General features: G+C 42.3%; 2 protein-coding genes across 4 annotated transcripts in view; one reads left to right on the forward strand and one right to left on the reverse strand.

Annotated features, from left to right (window-relative positions):
• The window catches only part of LOC110529652 (mitochondrial peptide methionine sulfoxide reductase), a 117,255-nt gene extending 115,946 nt beyond the window's left edge, over positions 1-1,309 (forward strand). For both annotated transcript variants that reach the window (XM_036985095.1, XM_036985096.1), the window contains exon 6: positions 675-1,309. In XM_036985095.1, coding sequence (XP_036840990.1) covers positions 675-839 — 165 coding nt within the window. In that variant the 3' untranslated portion in view covers positions 840-1,309. The remainder of the gene's footprint in view (positions 1-674) is intronic.
• A 9,102-nt stretch (positions 1,310-10,411) lies between these two features.
• LOC110529653 (calcipressin-2) overlaps positions 10,412-18,249 on the reverse strand; it is a 118,123-nt gene continuing 110,285 nt past the window's right edge. For both annotated transcript variants that reach the window (XM_021612052.2, XM_021612053.2), the window contains one exon: positions 10,412-13,110. In XM_021612052.2, coding sequence (XP_021467727.2) covers positions 12,953-13,110 — 158 coding nt within the window. In that variant the 3' untranslated portion in view covers positions 10,412-12,952. The remainder of the gene's footprint in view (positions 13,111-18,249) is intronic.

The following is an 18,249-nucleotide window of genomic DNA, read 5'->3' on the forward strand; positions in this document are numbered from 1 at the left end:
CTGGATTTCTCTATATGCTGTGTATTATACCAGACTAGCGTACAATTCAAACCTTGCTTGCGGATGTCAGATGATATCCAGGCTGGTCCTATCCATGATTTTCCATAGAGGAGGAAAAGCAGGGAGTATGGCCCAGTGATGTGTACCTGCTTCGACAGCCCTGTACTGGGGGTTAGCTTGAATGATGTGTGTGTGTGTGTGTGTGTGGACCATATAAAAATGCTGCAGGCATTGGCATTGGGTATGCTGGGTCGTGGGGCCCTGTGACAGTGCACACACACACTCATAAACCCATTGCCCCCTCCCCATACACACACTGGGCACATCTGGGGCACGTGAGCAGACATCTGCCAGGGCCTCACCCGTAGGGGAATCCGGAATACTAATGACCTATCTCTGTGCCCGTCTCTGCTCCACTGCTTTACAAATGAGAGAGAGCGAGAACTGCCAACAGTATTAAAAAATAGATTTTCTTTGTAAGAAAACACTTTCCTTTAATGAGTCATAAAAATGTTTTGAAAGTACTTACATGGAAGGAGGCAGCAGGAAATGGTTCAAAATGTTTCGTTTGTGTGGCTTTTAGAAAGTAAGTATTTCCCTTGTAATCATTCCTGAACCATTCATCCATGAAGGTCATTCCTAATGACATATCGTCGTTGTTGTTGTTTCTACAGGTCCTGATAGAGGGGGGCTTTGGAGAAATCACCACAGAGATAGCCGAGGCCCATGAGTTCTACTATGCTGAGGACTACCACCAGCAGTACCTCAGCAAGAACCCCCATGGATACTGTGGCCTCAGCGGCACTGGAGTCTCCTGTCCAATAGGACTCAAGAAATAACCACCTCTGTCCAATAGGGAATGACCACCAACCTATCCGATTGGCTAGTTTTGTTTGACAAGTCTAGTTTCTATTAATTGAAATGGAAGTTGCCTTCATTCCGATGCAGTAAGGAAGTTCATATCTGAGTTTTATTTCAAATGCTTTGGTAATCAATCACTACAAACGTAAATGAAAGAACATTGTCTTGTTTCAATCAAATCACCCCCAGTGTGTACCCCAGTATGTACCAATATGTACCCCTGTATGTACCCCAGCATATGTACCGGTATGTACCCCAGTATGTACCAGTATGTACACCAGTATATACACCAGTATGTACCAGTATGTACCCCAATATGTACCCCATTATGTACTGGTATGTACCCCATCATGTACCAGTATGTACCACAGTATGTACCAGTATGTATATCAGATTGAACTCTATGGGGTGTTGGTGGATTAAATGATTAAAATGCTTGTTGATGTTCGGCTGGTTCCTTTGTGTGGTGATTGGCTGGTTCCTTTGTGTGGTGATTGGCTGGTTCCTTTGTGTGGTGATTGGCTGGTTCCTTTGTCGAGTGTTTGGCTGGTTCCTTTGTGTGGTGATTGGCTGGTTCCTTTGTGGAGTTTTGGGCTGGTTCCTTTGTGTGGGGATTGTCTGGTTCCTTTGTATGGTGATTGATTGGTTCCTTTGTGTGGGGATTGGCTGGTTCCTTTGTGTGGTGATTGGCTGGTTCCTTTGTGGAGTGTTTGGCTGGTTCCTTTGTGGGATGTTTAACTGGTTCCTTTGTGGGATGTTTGACTGGTTCCTTTGTGGGATGTTTGACTGGTTCCTTTGTGGAGTGTTTGGCTGGTTCCTTTGTGGGATGTTTGACTGGTTCCTTTGTGGGGTGTTTGGCCTGTGTTAGATGACCTCCTTTCTGTGATCTTTGCCTTAAGCCTTGTTCTGATCATTCCCTGACTCATCTGTCAGGTGTGTGTCTGTGTGTGTGTGTGTGTGTGTGTGTGTGTGTGTGTGTGTGTGTGCGTGCGTGCGTGTGTGCGCGCGCCCAGGCAAACACACTCAGTGGGAGATAGGCTTCTGCCAGACCCTGTGTAGGTTGGCATCACAATAACAGGGGGGGGGGGGGGGGGGGGGGGGGGGGGGACAGGGCAGTTTGTATGTACATTAGCAGAGCAGGAGGACCAGCATCATAGGGACTGGAGCATAGGGATTGGAGCAAGGCACTGTGGGTAATGGCTGAAGGATGATGCGGTATTGTCTCTCATGTTGGGAAAGCCACACACAAAATGTCTGACTGGTGCTTCTTACTGTAGACTACTGCCTTAAAAGACCCCCCCTCCGCGCACGCCACGTCTATTTCTATGGGCACAAACTGTTCTCACACTTCTTGTTGGCAGAGAGAATATTTTACAGGGCCAAAATCCCTAGATTAAAAACGTTAGCTGACATGGGCTAGTTGATCTGGACATTTCTGACAAGTTATAAATAGCTGGCTAAGGTCTGTAATGACTGACATGACAAGAGGAACTGATGATGCACTACCCAATTTAGAAATTTCAACTTGTGCCTTCTACTACTACGATTTTCAAGAGTAAGTTTAAAGCCGGACTGAGCCCCACAGTTTGGGAAGCACTGTTCTAATCGATGATCAAAGACATTGGGCTTTGACATATATTTGTTTATGTAGTTTCTACACCTACTACAGGCATACATTATGAATATGAAATAGTTTCCTATTGTAATGGCATCTCTCTCTCTCTCCCTCTTTCTCTTTTTCACACACTCACCAGTTCCTACACACATCTATTAATCTTTCCATCTGTCCTGTAGTCTACCTATCTGCCCAACTCTGCCAGCCAGCCCATCCACACAAACACTAACTACTCTCTCTCTCTTCTGTCCCACAGTGTCAGCGCATATTCAATCTCTTGAATTAAAGAGCTGACTGGCAACCGACACAAAGGAACAAGAGTCTTTATGCTGAGCTCTCATCAACACTACCATGCCTTGCAGGAGATGACTCCTTTGGCGTAGTCGTTCTCTTCACTAACGAGCGGCGTGCCAATACACTGTGTGATCATGTCCATTTGCAATGGGCTGCTGCTAGAACAGAGCTATTAGAGAAACTATTGTTGCCAACAATCCAAGGAAATGGGCTGAATTGTTCTTCAGTAGTTTACAACAGCTGATAGAGGAACCTCCGGTTAGTTGTGGGGTTTGAGAGGGTGAGTTGCAGTTCTACAATAAGCATGGTTTTTGGTAGGGTTTTGATGTACTCTATTTAAGGAGGAGTGTCAGTGATGGTTCTGCTGGATGGATGGATGGATGAACGAACAGACAGAGGATATGTGACGTTTTTCAGTTTCAGTAAGCAGCTGAAGGCCCAGCCAGCTGGGCTAATCCCCAGACCCAGACCAGGTGGCTCCTGCACCACGCTCCTCTCCCTCAGCTGCCACAAATCTGCCACCGCAGCCTGGGCAAGGCTCGCCTGGCTCTGGGGCCCAGGATACAGGACCAGAAACTGGCAGAGCACTGGAGCATGGTAACAGCACACACACACCAACAGGCATACACACAGATGGTTGCACTGAAAACAGAGCTACACAGCATGCTCTCAAGTACAGGTAATGCTGGGAAGGCCATTATTTTGACTACCATGGCTATGCCTCCATCCACAGGACACAAGTGGTCACTGAGTTGTTTGATGAGCATAAAACCGATGTGAACTATATGGCAGTTACAGTTGAAGTCGGAAGTTTACATACACTTAGGTTTGAGTCATTAAAACTCATTTTTCAGTCACTCCACAAATTTCTTGTCAACAAACTATAATTTTGGCAAGTCTGTTAGGACATCTACTAAGTAATTTTTCGAACAATTGTTTACAGACATATTATTATAATTCACTGTATCACAATTCCAGTGTGTCAGAAGTTTACATACACTAAGTTGACTGTACCTTTAAACAGCTTGGAAAATTTCAGAAAAGATGTGTTATGGCTTTAGAAGCTTCTGATAGGCTAATTGACATCATTTGAGTCAATTGGAGGTGTACCTGTGGATGTATTTCAAGGCCTACCTTCAAACTCAGTGCCTCTTTGCTTGACATCATGGGAAAATCAAAAGAAATCAGCCAAGACCTCAGAAAAAAAATTGAGAACTCCATAAGTCCGGTTCAATTTCCAAACGCCTGAAGGTACCACGTTCATCTGTACAAACAGTAGTACGCAAGTATAAACACCATGGGACCACGCAGCCGTCATACCGCTCAGGAAGGAGACGCGTTCTGTCTCCTAGAGAGGAACATACTTTGGTGCGAAAAATGCAAATCAATCCCAGAACAACAGCAAAGGACCTTGTCAAGATGCTGTAGGAAACAGGTACAAAAGTATCTATATGCACAGTAAAACGAGTCCTATAGCGACAGACCCTGAAAGGCCGCTCAGCAAGGAAGAAGCCACTGCTCCAAAACAGCCATAAAAAAGCCAGACTACGGTTTGCAACTGCACATGACGACAAAGATCGTACTTTTTGGAGAAATGTCCTCTGGTCTGATGAAACAAAAATAGAACTGTTTGGCAATAATGACCATTGTTATGTTTGGAGGAAAAAGGGGGAGGGGTGCAAGCCGAAGAACACCATCACAACCGTGAAGCACGGGGATGGCAGCATCATGTTGTGGGGGTGCTTTGCTGCAGGAGGGACTGGTGCACTTCACAAAATAGATGGCAGCATGAGGGAGGAAAATTATGTGGATATATTGAAGCAACATCTCAAGACATCAGTCAGGAAGTTAAAACTTGGTCGCAAATGATTCTTCCAAATGGACAATGACCCCAAGCATACTTCCAAAGTTGTGGCAAAATGGCTTAACGACAACAAAGTGAAGGTATTGGAGTGGCCATCACAAAGCCCTGACCTCAATCCTATAGAAAATTTGTGGGCAGAACTGAAAAAGCGTGTGCGAGCAAGGCCTACAAACCTGACTCAGTTACACCAGCTCTGTCAGGAGGAATGGGCCAAAATTCACCCAACTTATTGTGGGAAGCTTGTGGAAGGCTACCTGAAACATTTAACCCAGGTTAAACAATTTAAAGGCAATGCTACCAAATACTAATTTATTGTATGTAAACTTCTGACCCACTGGGAATGTGATGAAAGAAATAAAAGCTGAAAGAAATCATTCTCTCTACTATTATTCTGACATTTCACATTCTTAAAATGAAGTGGTGATCCTAACTGACCTAAGACAGGAATTGTTACAAGGAATAAATGTCAGGAATTGTGAAAAACTGAATTGAAACATATTTGGCTAAGGTGTATGTAAACTTCTGACTTCAACTGTAGCTGTATGTATGCACATACAGACAGTCACACAGCACCGCCCGCCAAAACAACCATTGATACGCACACACACATTTACCAAAAGATGATGCTTAACAAACTCTTAACAAAACATATTTCTACACTTGAGCAATGGAACAGCTAGAGCTGGTCTGAAATGATTATATTGTACAGTGGTTCACTATCTGTTGTAAATCAAATCAAATTGTATTAGTCACATACGCCGAAAACAACAGGTGAAATGCAACCTTACAGTGAAATGCTTACTTATAAGCCCCTAACCAAAAATGCAGATGAAATACGGATTGTGTGGATAAGAATAAGAAATACAAGTAACAATTAATTAAAGAGCAGCAGTAAAATAACAAAAGCGAGACTATATACAGGGGGTCAATGTGCGGGGGCACCGGTTAGTTGAGATAATATGTACATATAGGTAGAGTTATTAAAGTGACTATGCACAGATGATAACAACAGAGAGTAGCAGCGGTGTAAACGAGGGGGAGAAGGGGGGGGGGGCAATACAAATAGTCTGGGTAGCCATTTGATTAGATGTTCTGGAGTCTTATGGCTTGGGGGTAGAAGCTGTTTAGAAGCCTCTTGAACCTAGACTTGGCACTCCGGTACCGCTTGCTGTGCGGTAACAGAGTGAACAGTCTATGACTAGGGTGACTGGAGTCTTTGACAATTTTTTGGGCCTTCCTTTGACACCGCCTGGTATAGAGGTCCTGGATGGCAGGAAGCTTGGCCCCAGTGATGTACTGGGCCGTTCGCACTACCCGCTGTAGTGCCTTGCGGTCGGAGGCCGAGCAGTTGCCATACCAGGCAGTGATGCAACCAGTCAGGATCCTCTCGATGTTGCAGCTGTAGAACCTTTTGAGGATCTGAGGACCCATGCCATAATAGCACTATAGTGGGGTTTCAATATTATCTACATGAAAACAGGCACTCATAGACTAACTATTTCATGTTGGCATTTCACTTCATGATGATATGATCATTCCTTTTAATAACGCCCATAAAATCTAATCTCAGTTGCTTAAACTTGGCCCTAAAACTGTCAGCCTATAAAATGGTAAGGTATTTACTGCCCCCCAGTGGTCCATACATATATTGCAACTTGATTTATTTCTACTGCTGTGAATTTTTATTACGCAATAAAACAGAAGGGGGTGAGTGCTATGGCTGTACTACAATGTATGTTTAAGGGTTAGGGTTAGTGTAACTAACTGAAAAAGCGTGTGCAAGCAAGGAGGCCTACAAACCTGACACCAGCTCTGTCAGGAGGAATGGACCAAAATTCACCCAACTTATTGTGGGAAGCTTGTGGAAGGCTACCTGAAACATTTAGCCCAGGTTAAACAATTTAAAGGCAATGCTACCAAATACTAATTTATTGTATGTAAACTTCTGACCTACTGGAAATGTGATGAAAGAAATAAAAGCTGAAAGAAATCATTCTCTCTACTATTATTCTGACATTTCACATTCTTAAAATGAAGTGGTGATCCTTAAACAGGGAATTGTTACTAGGAATAAATGTCAGGAATTGTGAAAAACTGAATTGAAACATATTTGGCTAAGGTGTATGTAAACTTCTGACTTCAACTGTAGCTGTATGTATGCACATACAGACAGTCACACAGCACCGCCCGCCAAAACAACCATTGATACGCACACACACATTTACCAAAAGATGATGCAACATCTTAACAAACAAACTTCCTTACAGCAGTAACACTAACCCACACTCTAATCCTAACCCTACAAGAAAAATATTTTACTTTCCAACCCTGGTGAATGTTTTATTTTTGGCAATATTGATATCGCTGTTGTGACCATAAGCAGGCATTCTTCTCACCCTATAGTCCAAGCCTGTGGCTTCTACATGTCTCCTCTAGAGGACAGTACACCACACCTTACTGAGCTGATGTCCAAGAAGTTATACTGTCACTGTGAATAGAGATAGTCAAAGACTTTATTTGCAGACACAGTAAGACTGAACCATATTTTACAGGGTTCTTTTCTGCTTATGCATTCACCATTTCGACACAAAACCCACCACTGGTGTGCATGGCCAAAGAGATCTATTTTCATGTCATCTGACCAAAGCACCTGTTCCAATTTAAGGGCCAATTCCGTTTAGCAGACTCCAGGCGTTTACATTTGTTGGATGACATGAAAATATATCTCTTTGGCCACACACACCAGTGGAGGGTTTGTCATCTGAATGAGAATGCATGAGCAGAAAAGAACCCAGTACCTACTGTAAAACACAGTGGTTGATCTTTGACGTTATGGAGCTATTTGGCTTCCACTGGTCCTGGGACCCTTGTTAAGGTGAATGATGTCATGAACTTTACCCAGTACCAGGACATTTTAGCCAAGAACCTGGTTGTCTCTGCCAGGAGGCTGAAAGTTGGCCGCAAGTGGATCTTCCAGCAAGACAATGACCCCAAGCACACTTCAAAATCCACAAAGAAATGATTAATTGGCCACAAAAGCAACTTTTTGAAATGGGCATATCAGTCTCTGGACTTGAAACCCATTGAAAACCTGTGGTTTGAATTGAGAGGGCAGTCCATAAGTGCACATAAAGGATATCAATGATCTGTAAGGATTCTGGAGGAATGGTCTAAGATCCCTCCTTGCCTGGAAACCCGACGTTGAATTGCATTGAATTATACGTCGGGCAGAAATGAACATGAACAGATATTAACCAGGAAAGTTTCCTCACACACCCTTTGTACGCCAGAATGCTGAATAAAATGATATTTCAACATACTTTACCTGCGTGTCCATGTGGTTGGTCATTTTGGCGGTAGGAATGTGAACTGGTAAAGTACGTTCAAATATCATTTTATTCAACATTCTGGCTTGTAGAGGTCGTGAGAGGAAACTTTCCTGATTCAAACGCTAATTTCTGCCCGATGTGAATTCAACGTCGGTTTCCAGGCAAGGATTCCTCCCAATGTGTTCACCAACTCATAAAGCATGTTAGAAAAAGGCTCAGTGCCAGTATGGAGTACCACAGAATGAGTCATACTACCCATAAAACGAGGAAATGGTTCCAATCTTTTTTCCACCATTCATTTTTCCCTTAGGGGATTTTAGAAACACTTCAAATAAAGGCTGTGTTTGGTGTAGGCTTACCGTGACATGACGTTTTGATAACCATGTAAATCTTTCTTGGACAAGGTGATTTTTATCAATATATTCACCTACATTTACCCCCCAAAAAATAAAATGCTAATTAGCTGTTGATGTGGCTATCACAAAGAACTACAAATGCCATGATCTGGACGAGAATGCCGAATCGAGGCAAAGGTAAGAATCTCTGGATTAACTATCTAATATTAGCTACATTTAGTAATGAATAAATTGGCTACCTGTCTTTAAACTGTCAAATCTGTGAACTGTCTTGTGCAAGTTTTAAATTGACACATTACCTGTTGGCAAAGGTGTCAGCTAGAGATGACGTGCAGGAGCTTGCAGGGATTTGTAGTCTTGCATGTCTACTTTGATGCTAAATAGCATTTTAGAATCTGAGAGTAAATGGAGACAAATATATTGATTAAAAGTAACCTTGTCCGAGAGAGATTTACATGATTATCAAAACATCACGGCAGGATAAGTCTAGACGAAGCACAGCCCTTACTTTAAGTGTTTCTAAAATTCCATATGGGAAAAATGAATGGTGGGAAAACTATTGGAACCATTTCCCTGTCTGACCGCTAGGTTTTATGGGTATTATGACACCTCCAATGTGGGGCTCTAGACTCGCAAGGTGAGTTATTGAAAACAGGGGTGTCAGTCATTTTGACCACTACCTTTTTGAGAAAAAATATATTACTTGTTTTAACCAAATCTCTTTGCCTGAGCAATGCATTAGTATAAAATAATATAATTTCCCAATTTTTTGGGAGCATACAATATACAGGTAACTGCTAAAATAATGGAAACACTTGAGTAAATTAGGGGTACAAAGTATATTGAAAGCAGGAGATTCCACACATGTGTGGTTCCTGAGTTAAACAATGAACATCCCATCATGCTTAGGGTCATGTTTAAAAATGTTGAGAAGACCATTATTTTGGCTACCATGGCTATGCCTCCATAGGATGACTATGTCCCCCCACTCCACAGGGCACGAGTGGTCACTGAACGGTTTGACAAGTATGAAAACCATATGCCATGGCCGTCTCAAGTCACCAGATCCCAACCGAATTGAACACTTACGGGAGATTCTGGAGCGTCACCTGAGACACTGTTTTCCACCACCATCAACAAAACAAATGATGGAATTTGTCATGGAAGAATAGTGTCACATCCTTCCGATAGTTTTCGACACTTATAAAAATTATGGCAACGTGCATTGAAGCTGTTCTGGCTCATGGTGACCCAATACCATATTAAGAAACTATGTTGGGGTTTCCTTTATTTTTGGCAGTTACCCGTAGCTCAGTATTTGAATTATTTATTTTACACAGTCATTTTTGCTCCTCTTTATCAAGGGTGTCAATAATTTAGGAACCCACTGTATATGGGAGCCAGTTAGAGTGCTTCATGTCTGGATGTCAGGGCCAAACACACCTTCATCTTGGCACTAGACCGACCAGCTGAGGAGGCAGGAGACGGAGGAGAGGAGGGGGAGTCAAGACACCACTTTTCATGTACTTTCAGACTGTTGTAAATATCTGCTTTGACCCTGTTCACCCCATCAACACAGCACTTAGCCCTCTAAGGTTTAAGCCTACAAAAACATAGCCTGTAGCCTGACTGAACATCAGTGTCATATTGTAGAAGACTGATAGAAGGGGAGGGCAACAGTGATTGATGTCTGTTGCGACAGCGTTGCCCTAGAAAACCCACAGCAACAGTTAAGTGAGGGGAATAACAAGCGTTCTCCAACAGCCGATAAAGCAATAAGGAACACGAGAGAGATGAACGTTGTTTATCACAGTGATGTCCTCTTTGTTAAAAATTAAACACTATAATGATGATAGCTCTTGAGAAATACAATTTAAATTGGCCGTGACTAGTCTTACACACTGATGATGCACACGGGAGAGAAAGTGATTGAGTGAAGGTTAGGAGAATGGAGGAGTCAAGATGGGAGTCAAATCTCTTAGTAAATGGGGGCTGGGGAGGGGATGTAGACTTGAGAATTTCCCCCTTATTTTCCTATAAAATCAGTAGGCCTAGAAGCAACAATAGGACACATTAAAAACAAGACAATGCATTAAAACCAAACTCTTTTAATACTACCGTAGAATCATGTCAACTACTTTTACATGGCTACCATGAATATTTGTACAAAAATGCAGTAAAAATAGTATTGATTAATATATACAGATATGTATCCTTAGTGTAGGCAGGCAGGTTGTACATGTAGAATGACAAGTACATTGAAGGTGTTGCACAAGTTTTACACAATAAAGATATTGGTCCCCCCCCATCACTGATACTACTTCCCAATCCAACAGACTCTCAGAATAAAACAGACAATAATTTGATTTAAAAAATAATTGGAGAAAAAAAAATCAGTAAAATACAAATATCTGGACATTTTGAATCACATACAGGTACATATTGACAACATGCAGAATTCTTACTGAGTTTATGTTTAAGGATATGACTGCAGGACAAGCTTATAGAGCAGATTCAACAGACCAGGGGTCTAGGCGAAAAACACCAAAATCTAGAAACAAAGTCATTGCATGTATACAAGTCACCTCATTTTGGGTTGTAATGGTGGCTGTAGTACATAATTTGGACAGGGGCATGTTATTGTGTTGTTGGTAACCATCAGATAAATGCAGTGAGGGAAGAGTGTCTTAAAACCAGCATGTACGAAACAAAACAAGGATGAAGGACTACTGTTACCCCAAACATTTGAAAGAAAGAAATGTTCCATGATTCAAACCTGGTGGACCGTATTCAATTTCATTTGATGTCTGTGTTTTTCAAAAAGGATAGTGGCACATTATTACCAACAACATTTGATCTGCTTTAAACGTCAATTATAAGCAGATGGGGAAATATTGCAGGTAGAAGAAAAGGGCATTTAGCGCAACCTACTGGAGCTTGGTGAAGTAAACCATATTATCAATCATCACACTTTGAACTGGGTCATCAAATCAGACCATTGGATTTGTCATCATCATCATCATCATCATCAGAGATCGGGGTTGAAATCACAGACACTGAGGTTACAGGCTGAGTGGTTAGAGTGTAGAAAAGCACCAGGGTGGAATCAGTGTGTCAAAAAAATGAATCTCAGTGTAGAATCTCAGTGTTGGTGTAGTGTCTAAAAAAGGTGTCTAAAAAAGGAAGGGCCAATAGCAAACTGATCACAACGCCCGTTCTCCACAAACAGACAGGGCATTTTAAATGCATTTTGTACAGAGCTTGTTCTATAGTCCTATAAGGTATTCAGGCATACCAAGACACTCATTGCACCAACACAGGAAAAACTCAACAAAACACACAAAGGGAAACAAAAATGATTGTGTGAGTGAATGTCATTCCCCTTGACCATTTTCACAGAAACTGTGTAATAGCACTTGGAACATTTTGTGTAAGATAATACGTTTTTTTTTTCCATCCTCACAAGATCGTTGTGATGCATTTTCTTATTCCTTATGAGTCTGAATAAATGTTTCTTTCTCACTCTCTACAGAAGCACACAAACTGCAAGGAAACCCCATGCCTGAACCACTGTTCTCAAACAACACAATATCTCTATAAAAATGTAACCATGCACTTTATAGACTGTCCTTACGTGATGACATCTAATTGGCTATCCATTTTTTTACCTAGGAGGAAAAGGTCATTCTGTTTTTTTTTCTTAGTTCACTTTTCCCCCAACTTTCTTTAAAACAGACTGTCAGGGACAAGACATGGACACAGAAAAATTCACATTGAGGAAAAATCACAGAAATATCATTGTACATAATGTTTTCACTTGAAGGCGCATGGATTGTAACAGGTTTAAACATTGTTTTCTGTGAAGAACACCGATAGCCAGAACACCCAGGGAGGAGAGAGAGAAGATAGAGAAGAGAGAGAGGTCACATTGACAGTTACATACAGCAAACGGAGCAAAGTAAATACACAAACTGTATCAGACCAGTGCATGCATTGGCAAGATAAAAAAAAATCCCATGGTCGACAGACAGCACTGACAACATGAGGAACAACCTCTGACAACTTTAAGTATTGAGTATTTATAATATTCCTTAGGGTTACTTCAATTCATGCAGCGCCAGTCCCTCACCACCTCAGTGGCTAACATGCCCTGATGAGAGAAGTGCTATTCATCATTAGTGCTTGTGGTACATACGCAGTGGTGCGAGAGCAAAGCTAACGTCCAGCAAACAGTCCATAAAAGCGACCTATGGGCTTCTTTAAACTGGCATGCACCACAACCGCTAAGAGCTCAAAGCAAGGTGCTGCCCCATCACTGCTAACTGTGTGACATTACATCAACAGAATCATAAAGAGAGGAACCAATCACTGAGGGCATGGTGGCTGCAACTAGAAATGTGAAAATGATAGTGGACGGAAACTAACTCTGTGATCATACATGTAGCACATCAACGGCTGTATGTCGGCGAGGACGAGGAACAGAGATCACTCCCCCTCTGGCCCAGGTGGACAGCCTTAAGGCGGGAAGGCTGAACATGGGGAATGTTCCTGTGAGAGAGATTGGGGGGGGGGGGTCAAATTCTCCTTCCTCCACACGAGGATGTTACGGAAGGAAGTGGCAGGGGGACAGAGTTCAGTTGGACACAGGAAGGTCAGGGCGCCGGGTCTGGATGATTTTTGGTTTGGGGCAATTCTTTGGTTCCTCTTCCTCCTCCTCTGTGTCGCTATCGCACACGTGGACTACGACGCTGGGAGTGGACTCTGTTCCCGCATGCAGCTCAAACTTCTCTCCTGTAGAGAGTGAGTGAGAAGAGAGCGGGAGAAACAGAGACAGAGAGAGAAGGTAAGTACAAGGCAGACGTTTCAGAATTCAAAGCAGCAGATCTCAGAACATTTTTCTACAGTAGAATACATGACCTCAAGAGGGAGCCCACGTTCAGTATGACGAGGCAAACTCTAGGATTTTCTACTCATGAATTGGGGGCATTTCAGTGAGCAGAAGATGAATATACAGTCTTTGTAATTATCTGGTTATAAGGACCTCAACACAGGGAAGACTGGGGCGGCAGGTAGCCTAGTGGTTAGAGCGTTGGGCCAGTCCCCTAAAGGTCGCTAGATCGAATCCCCGAGCTGACAAGTTAAACATCTGTCATTCTGCCCCTGAACAAGGCAGTTAACCCAGTGTTCCTAGGCTGTCATTGTAAATAAAAATGTGTTCTTAAACCTGGAAGTTCTGTGACATATTAGGAATGTCTATGTATCTGAGGTATAGCAGCGGCATCCCTTGGGCCAAGAGGTATGATTCTAGTACAGTAATGTTGGCCAAATCAATCAATACAAGTGTGCTTGTCTGTGTGTGTGTGCACCCAATAAAACTTCAAGAAAATATTAAAGTCTCTGCCAAAATCCCGTTTATACATATTGTACAACAGCTGATGAAACGAACACTGTAAAAATGTGATCAGAGTTATTTCCTGGTAGTTGCTGGTTCAGAATACAATTCACACAGGACTTTACCAGGCAGTATAAGTTAATAGACCAATAACAAACAGAGTTTCAAACCTCTCTGCCAATAACAGCTAGTTTTCAGGTTACAGTACATATTCCTGCCACTAAGCTCCTCCAAATAGACCCTTCACTCAAACCACTCCTACACAGTCTTAGCAAAATTCTTGCCTGAGAAATAGCTTTTCACTAAACAGCTATTTTTGTTTATTTTTGACAATTTAAATGTAAAACTATTGCAGTAAGTTTAGTAAGGATAAAGAGCTGAATCAAAGTATACCATTAGCCCTGGGCAGTCAGTACACACATCTTGTTTGCAAAGAGGCTCGACCAAACACACACACACACACTGCACTGCTACTTCTATGGTGCATTGGAAAGTTCTTAGTAGCTAGCTAACTTTTTAGATTGAATCCCGCGACGTAGTTGGCATCAGTTGCTGGGACTGCTTGTCTCTGTCTAGTGATCCTGCTGACCAAGGACTGGTCTGAGTAGCTATTTGGGCTTGCAGCTAGCCCAGCTGCTAGCTAGCTGCATTTAGAGCTAGCTGGGTTTTCTTGAATGATTGAACGCAGCCCACGATGCGGTTAGCCATTGTGGCTGGGACTGCGGATTGTCCAGGGTCTGTGTCTGTCTAGATCACTGCTGTTTGTTGTTTTCTATCTTCCCTGTAACCTGCCCTGTCTGGAACTGCGAGGACTAACAGCCTAACATACGTTGCTAGCTACGAAGACAAAGACCAAAGCCGGCGGGAGTACCGTTGAGGACAGTGGTGTCTCTGTCACACGTGAAGGATCTTTTAATCAAACAAAAATAGTTCTACAAGCAGTTGTTACCACAACAGGAAAATACAGTTGAAGTCGGATGTTGACATACACTTACGTTGGAGTCAGTAAAACTCGTTTTTCAATCACTCCACAAATTTCTTGTTAACAAACTATAGTTTTGGCAAGTTGGTAAGGACATCTACTTTGTGCATGACACAAGTCATTTTTCCAACAATTGTTTACAGACAGATTATTTCACTTATTCACTGTATCACAATTCCAGTGGGTCAAAAGTTGACTGTGCCTTTAAACAGCTTGGAATATTCCAGAAAATGATGTCATGGCTTTAGAAGCTTCTGATAGGCTAATTGACATCATTTGAGTCAATTGGAGGTGTACCTGTGTATGTATTTCAAGGCCTACCTTCAAACTCAGTGCCTCTTTGCTTGACATCATGGGAAAATCAAAAGAAATCAGCCAAGACCACAGAAAAAAAATGGTAGTCCCCTACAAGTCTGGTTCATCATTGGGAGTAATTTCCAAGCGCCTGAAGGTACCACGTTCATCTGTACAAACAATAGTATGCAAGTATAAACACCATGGGACCACGCAGCTGCCATACCGATCAGGAAGGAGACAAAGATCGTACTTTTTGGAGAAATGTGCTTTGGTCTGATGAAACAAAAATATAACTGTTTGGCCATAATGACCATCGTTATGTTTGGAGGAAAAAGGGGGAGGCTTGCATGTCGAAGAACACCATCGCAACCGTGAAGCACGGGGGTGGCAGCATCATGTTATGTGGGTGCTTTGCTGTAGGAGGGAATGGTGCACTTCACAAAATAGATGGCATCATGAGGGAGGAAAATTATGTAGATATATTGAAGCAACATCTCAAGACATCAGTCAGGAAGTTAAAGCTTGGTCGCAAATGGGTCTTCCAAATGGACAATGACCCCAAGCATACTTCCAAAGTTGTGGAAAAATGGCTTAAGGGCAAAGTCAAGGTATTGGAGTGGCCATCACAAAGCCCTGATCTCAATCCTATAGAAAATTTGTGGGCAGAACTGAAAAAGTGTGTGTGAGCAAGGAGGCCTACAAACCTGACACCAGCTCTGTCAGGAGGAATGGGCCAAAATTCACCCAACTTCTTGTGGGAAGCTTGTGGAAGGCTACCTGAAAAGCTGAAAGAAATCATTCTCTCTACTGTTATTCTGACATTTCACATTCTTAAAATAAAGTGGTGATTCTAACTGACCTAAGACAGAGAATTGTTACTAGGAATAAATGTCAGGAATTGTGAAAAACTGTGTTTAAATGTATTTGGCTAAGGTGTATGTAAACTTCCGACTTCAACTGTAGCTTCAAGTGTTTTAACCAAATCCTGGTGGATTCAACTGATAAATGAATGGACGACCTGACCAGAGCTGAATAACAGTTTGCAGTTCTCCCAGACCTGAATAACAGTTTGCAGTTCTCCCAGGGTCAGCTCGATGACAGCAATCTGTAAGTCATTGAAAGAGTACATTAGTTCTGTGTGAATCTATGATAACAATGATGGATGAATCAGACTCTCAAGGGACAATCAAGGTGGAACAACATGGTTGTGGTTGGAATTGCAGAATCTCCACATGACGGAGACTGATGGACCACAGGAAGTTTGAGGTGGAGTGCGCCCACAGGACTGTAAAACCCACCAAAAAGCCCAGGTGACAAGCCCAGGACAATAGTGGTCAAGTTCCTGATGTTCAAGGACAAGGTAGCTGTTCTGGAAAGAGCCAAGAACTTGAGAGGAATGTGTATCTTCCTCAATGAGGACTATTCTGAAGCTGTGCTCCAGAAGAGGAAAGAACTGATCCCAGCCATGAAAGCTGCCAGAGCGAGTGGGGACATTGCTTACATCCGCTATGACAGGCTCATTGTCCACCCTCCTTCCCAGAAGCCTGGAGGGGATGAGAGAGCCAAGCCTATGGGTTCGTAGCTTCAACCCCCAGCACACACACACACACACACACACACACACACACACACACACACACACACACACACACACACACACACACACACACACACACACACACACACACACACACACACACACACACACACACACACACACACACACACCAATTGATTAATGGACAACTGAATGTATATTTATTTTCCTCTTGCTTTTTTCCTCTTGCTTTGTTGCTTCCTCTTGCTACCCTGGAAAGGGCTGAAAATAGCCAATATTTAATATACAGTGCCTTGCAAAAGTATTGACATTCACCCCCTTGGCGTTTTTCCTACTTTGTTGCATTACAACATGTAATTTAAATTGATTTTATTTTGGATTTCATGTAATAGACACACAAAATAGTGAAATGAACAAAATAACTTCAAATTCAAATTCCCCCCCCCCCAAAAAAAAGGAAAAGTGGTGCGTGCATTTGTATTCACCACCTTTACTATGAAGCCCCTAAATAAGATCTGGTGCAACCAATTACCTTCACAAGTCACGTCATTTGTTAAAGAAAGTCCACCTGTGTGCAATCTAAGTGTCACATGATCTCAGTATATATATATATATATATGCACCTGTTCTAAAAAGGCCCCAGAGTCTGCAACAGCACTAACCAAGGGGCACCACCAAGCAAGCGGCACTATGAAGACCAAGGAGCTCCCCAAACAGGCCAGGGACAATTGTGGAGAAGTACAGATCAGCGTTGGGTTATAAAATAATATCAGAAACTTTGAACATCCCATGGAGCACCATAAAATCCATTATTAAAAAATGTAAAGAATATGGCACCACAACAAACCTGCCAAGAGAGGGCAGCCCACCAAAACTCACGGACCAGGCAAGGAGGGCATTAATCAGAGAGGCAACAAAGAGACCAAAGATAACCCTGAAGTAGCTGCAATGCTCCACAGCGGAGATTGGAGTATCTTGTCCATAGGACCACTTTAAGACATACACTCCACAGAGCTGGGCTTTACGGAAGAGTGGCCAGAAAAAAGCCATTTCTTAAAAGAAAAAAATAAGCAAACATGTTTGGTGTTTGCCAAAAGGCACGTGGGAAACTCCCCAAACATATGGAAGAAGGTACTCTGGTCAGATGAGACTAAAATTGAGCTTTTTGGCCATCAAGGAAAATATATACCCCAAGAGACTTGCAGCTGTAATTGCTGCAAAAGGTGGCTCTACAAAGTATTGGCTTTGGGGGGGGGGGGTGAATAGTTATGCACGCTCAAGTTTTCAGTTTTTTGTTATTTCTTGTTTGTTTCACAAGAAAAAATATAAATAATTAAAAAAAAAGTGGTAGGCAAGTTGTGTAAATGAAATGATACAAACCCCCCAAAAATCTATTTTAATTCCAGGTTGTAAGAAAATAGGAAAAATGCCAAGGGGGTGAATACTTTCGCAAACCACTGTACGTAGCCTTAGAAATAAGGTTCATGAAATCAATAACTTGCTAACATCAGATAACATTCATATATTAGCCATTTCTGAGACTCACTTAGATAATTAATTTGATGATACAGTAGTAGCAATACAAGTATATAACATCTATAGAAGAGACAGAAATGATTATGGGGGAGGTGTTGTATATATTCAGAGCCATATCCCTGTAATGCTTAGAGAAGATCTTATGTCAAGTGTTATTGAAGTGTT

This window comes from Oncorhynchus mykiss, chromosome 8 (genome assembly GCF_013265735.2).
Source record: "Oncorhynchus mykiss isolate Arlee chromosome 8, USDA_OmykA_1.1, whole genome shotgun sequence".
Taxonomy (NCBI): Eukaryota; Metazoa; Chordata; class Actinopteri; order Salmoniformes; family Salmonidae; genus Oncorhynchus; species Oncorhynchus mykiss.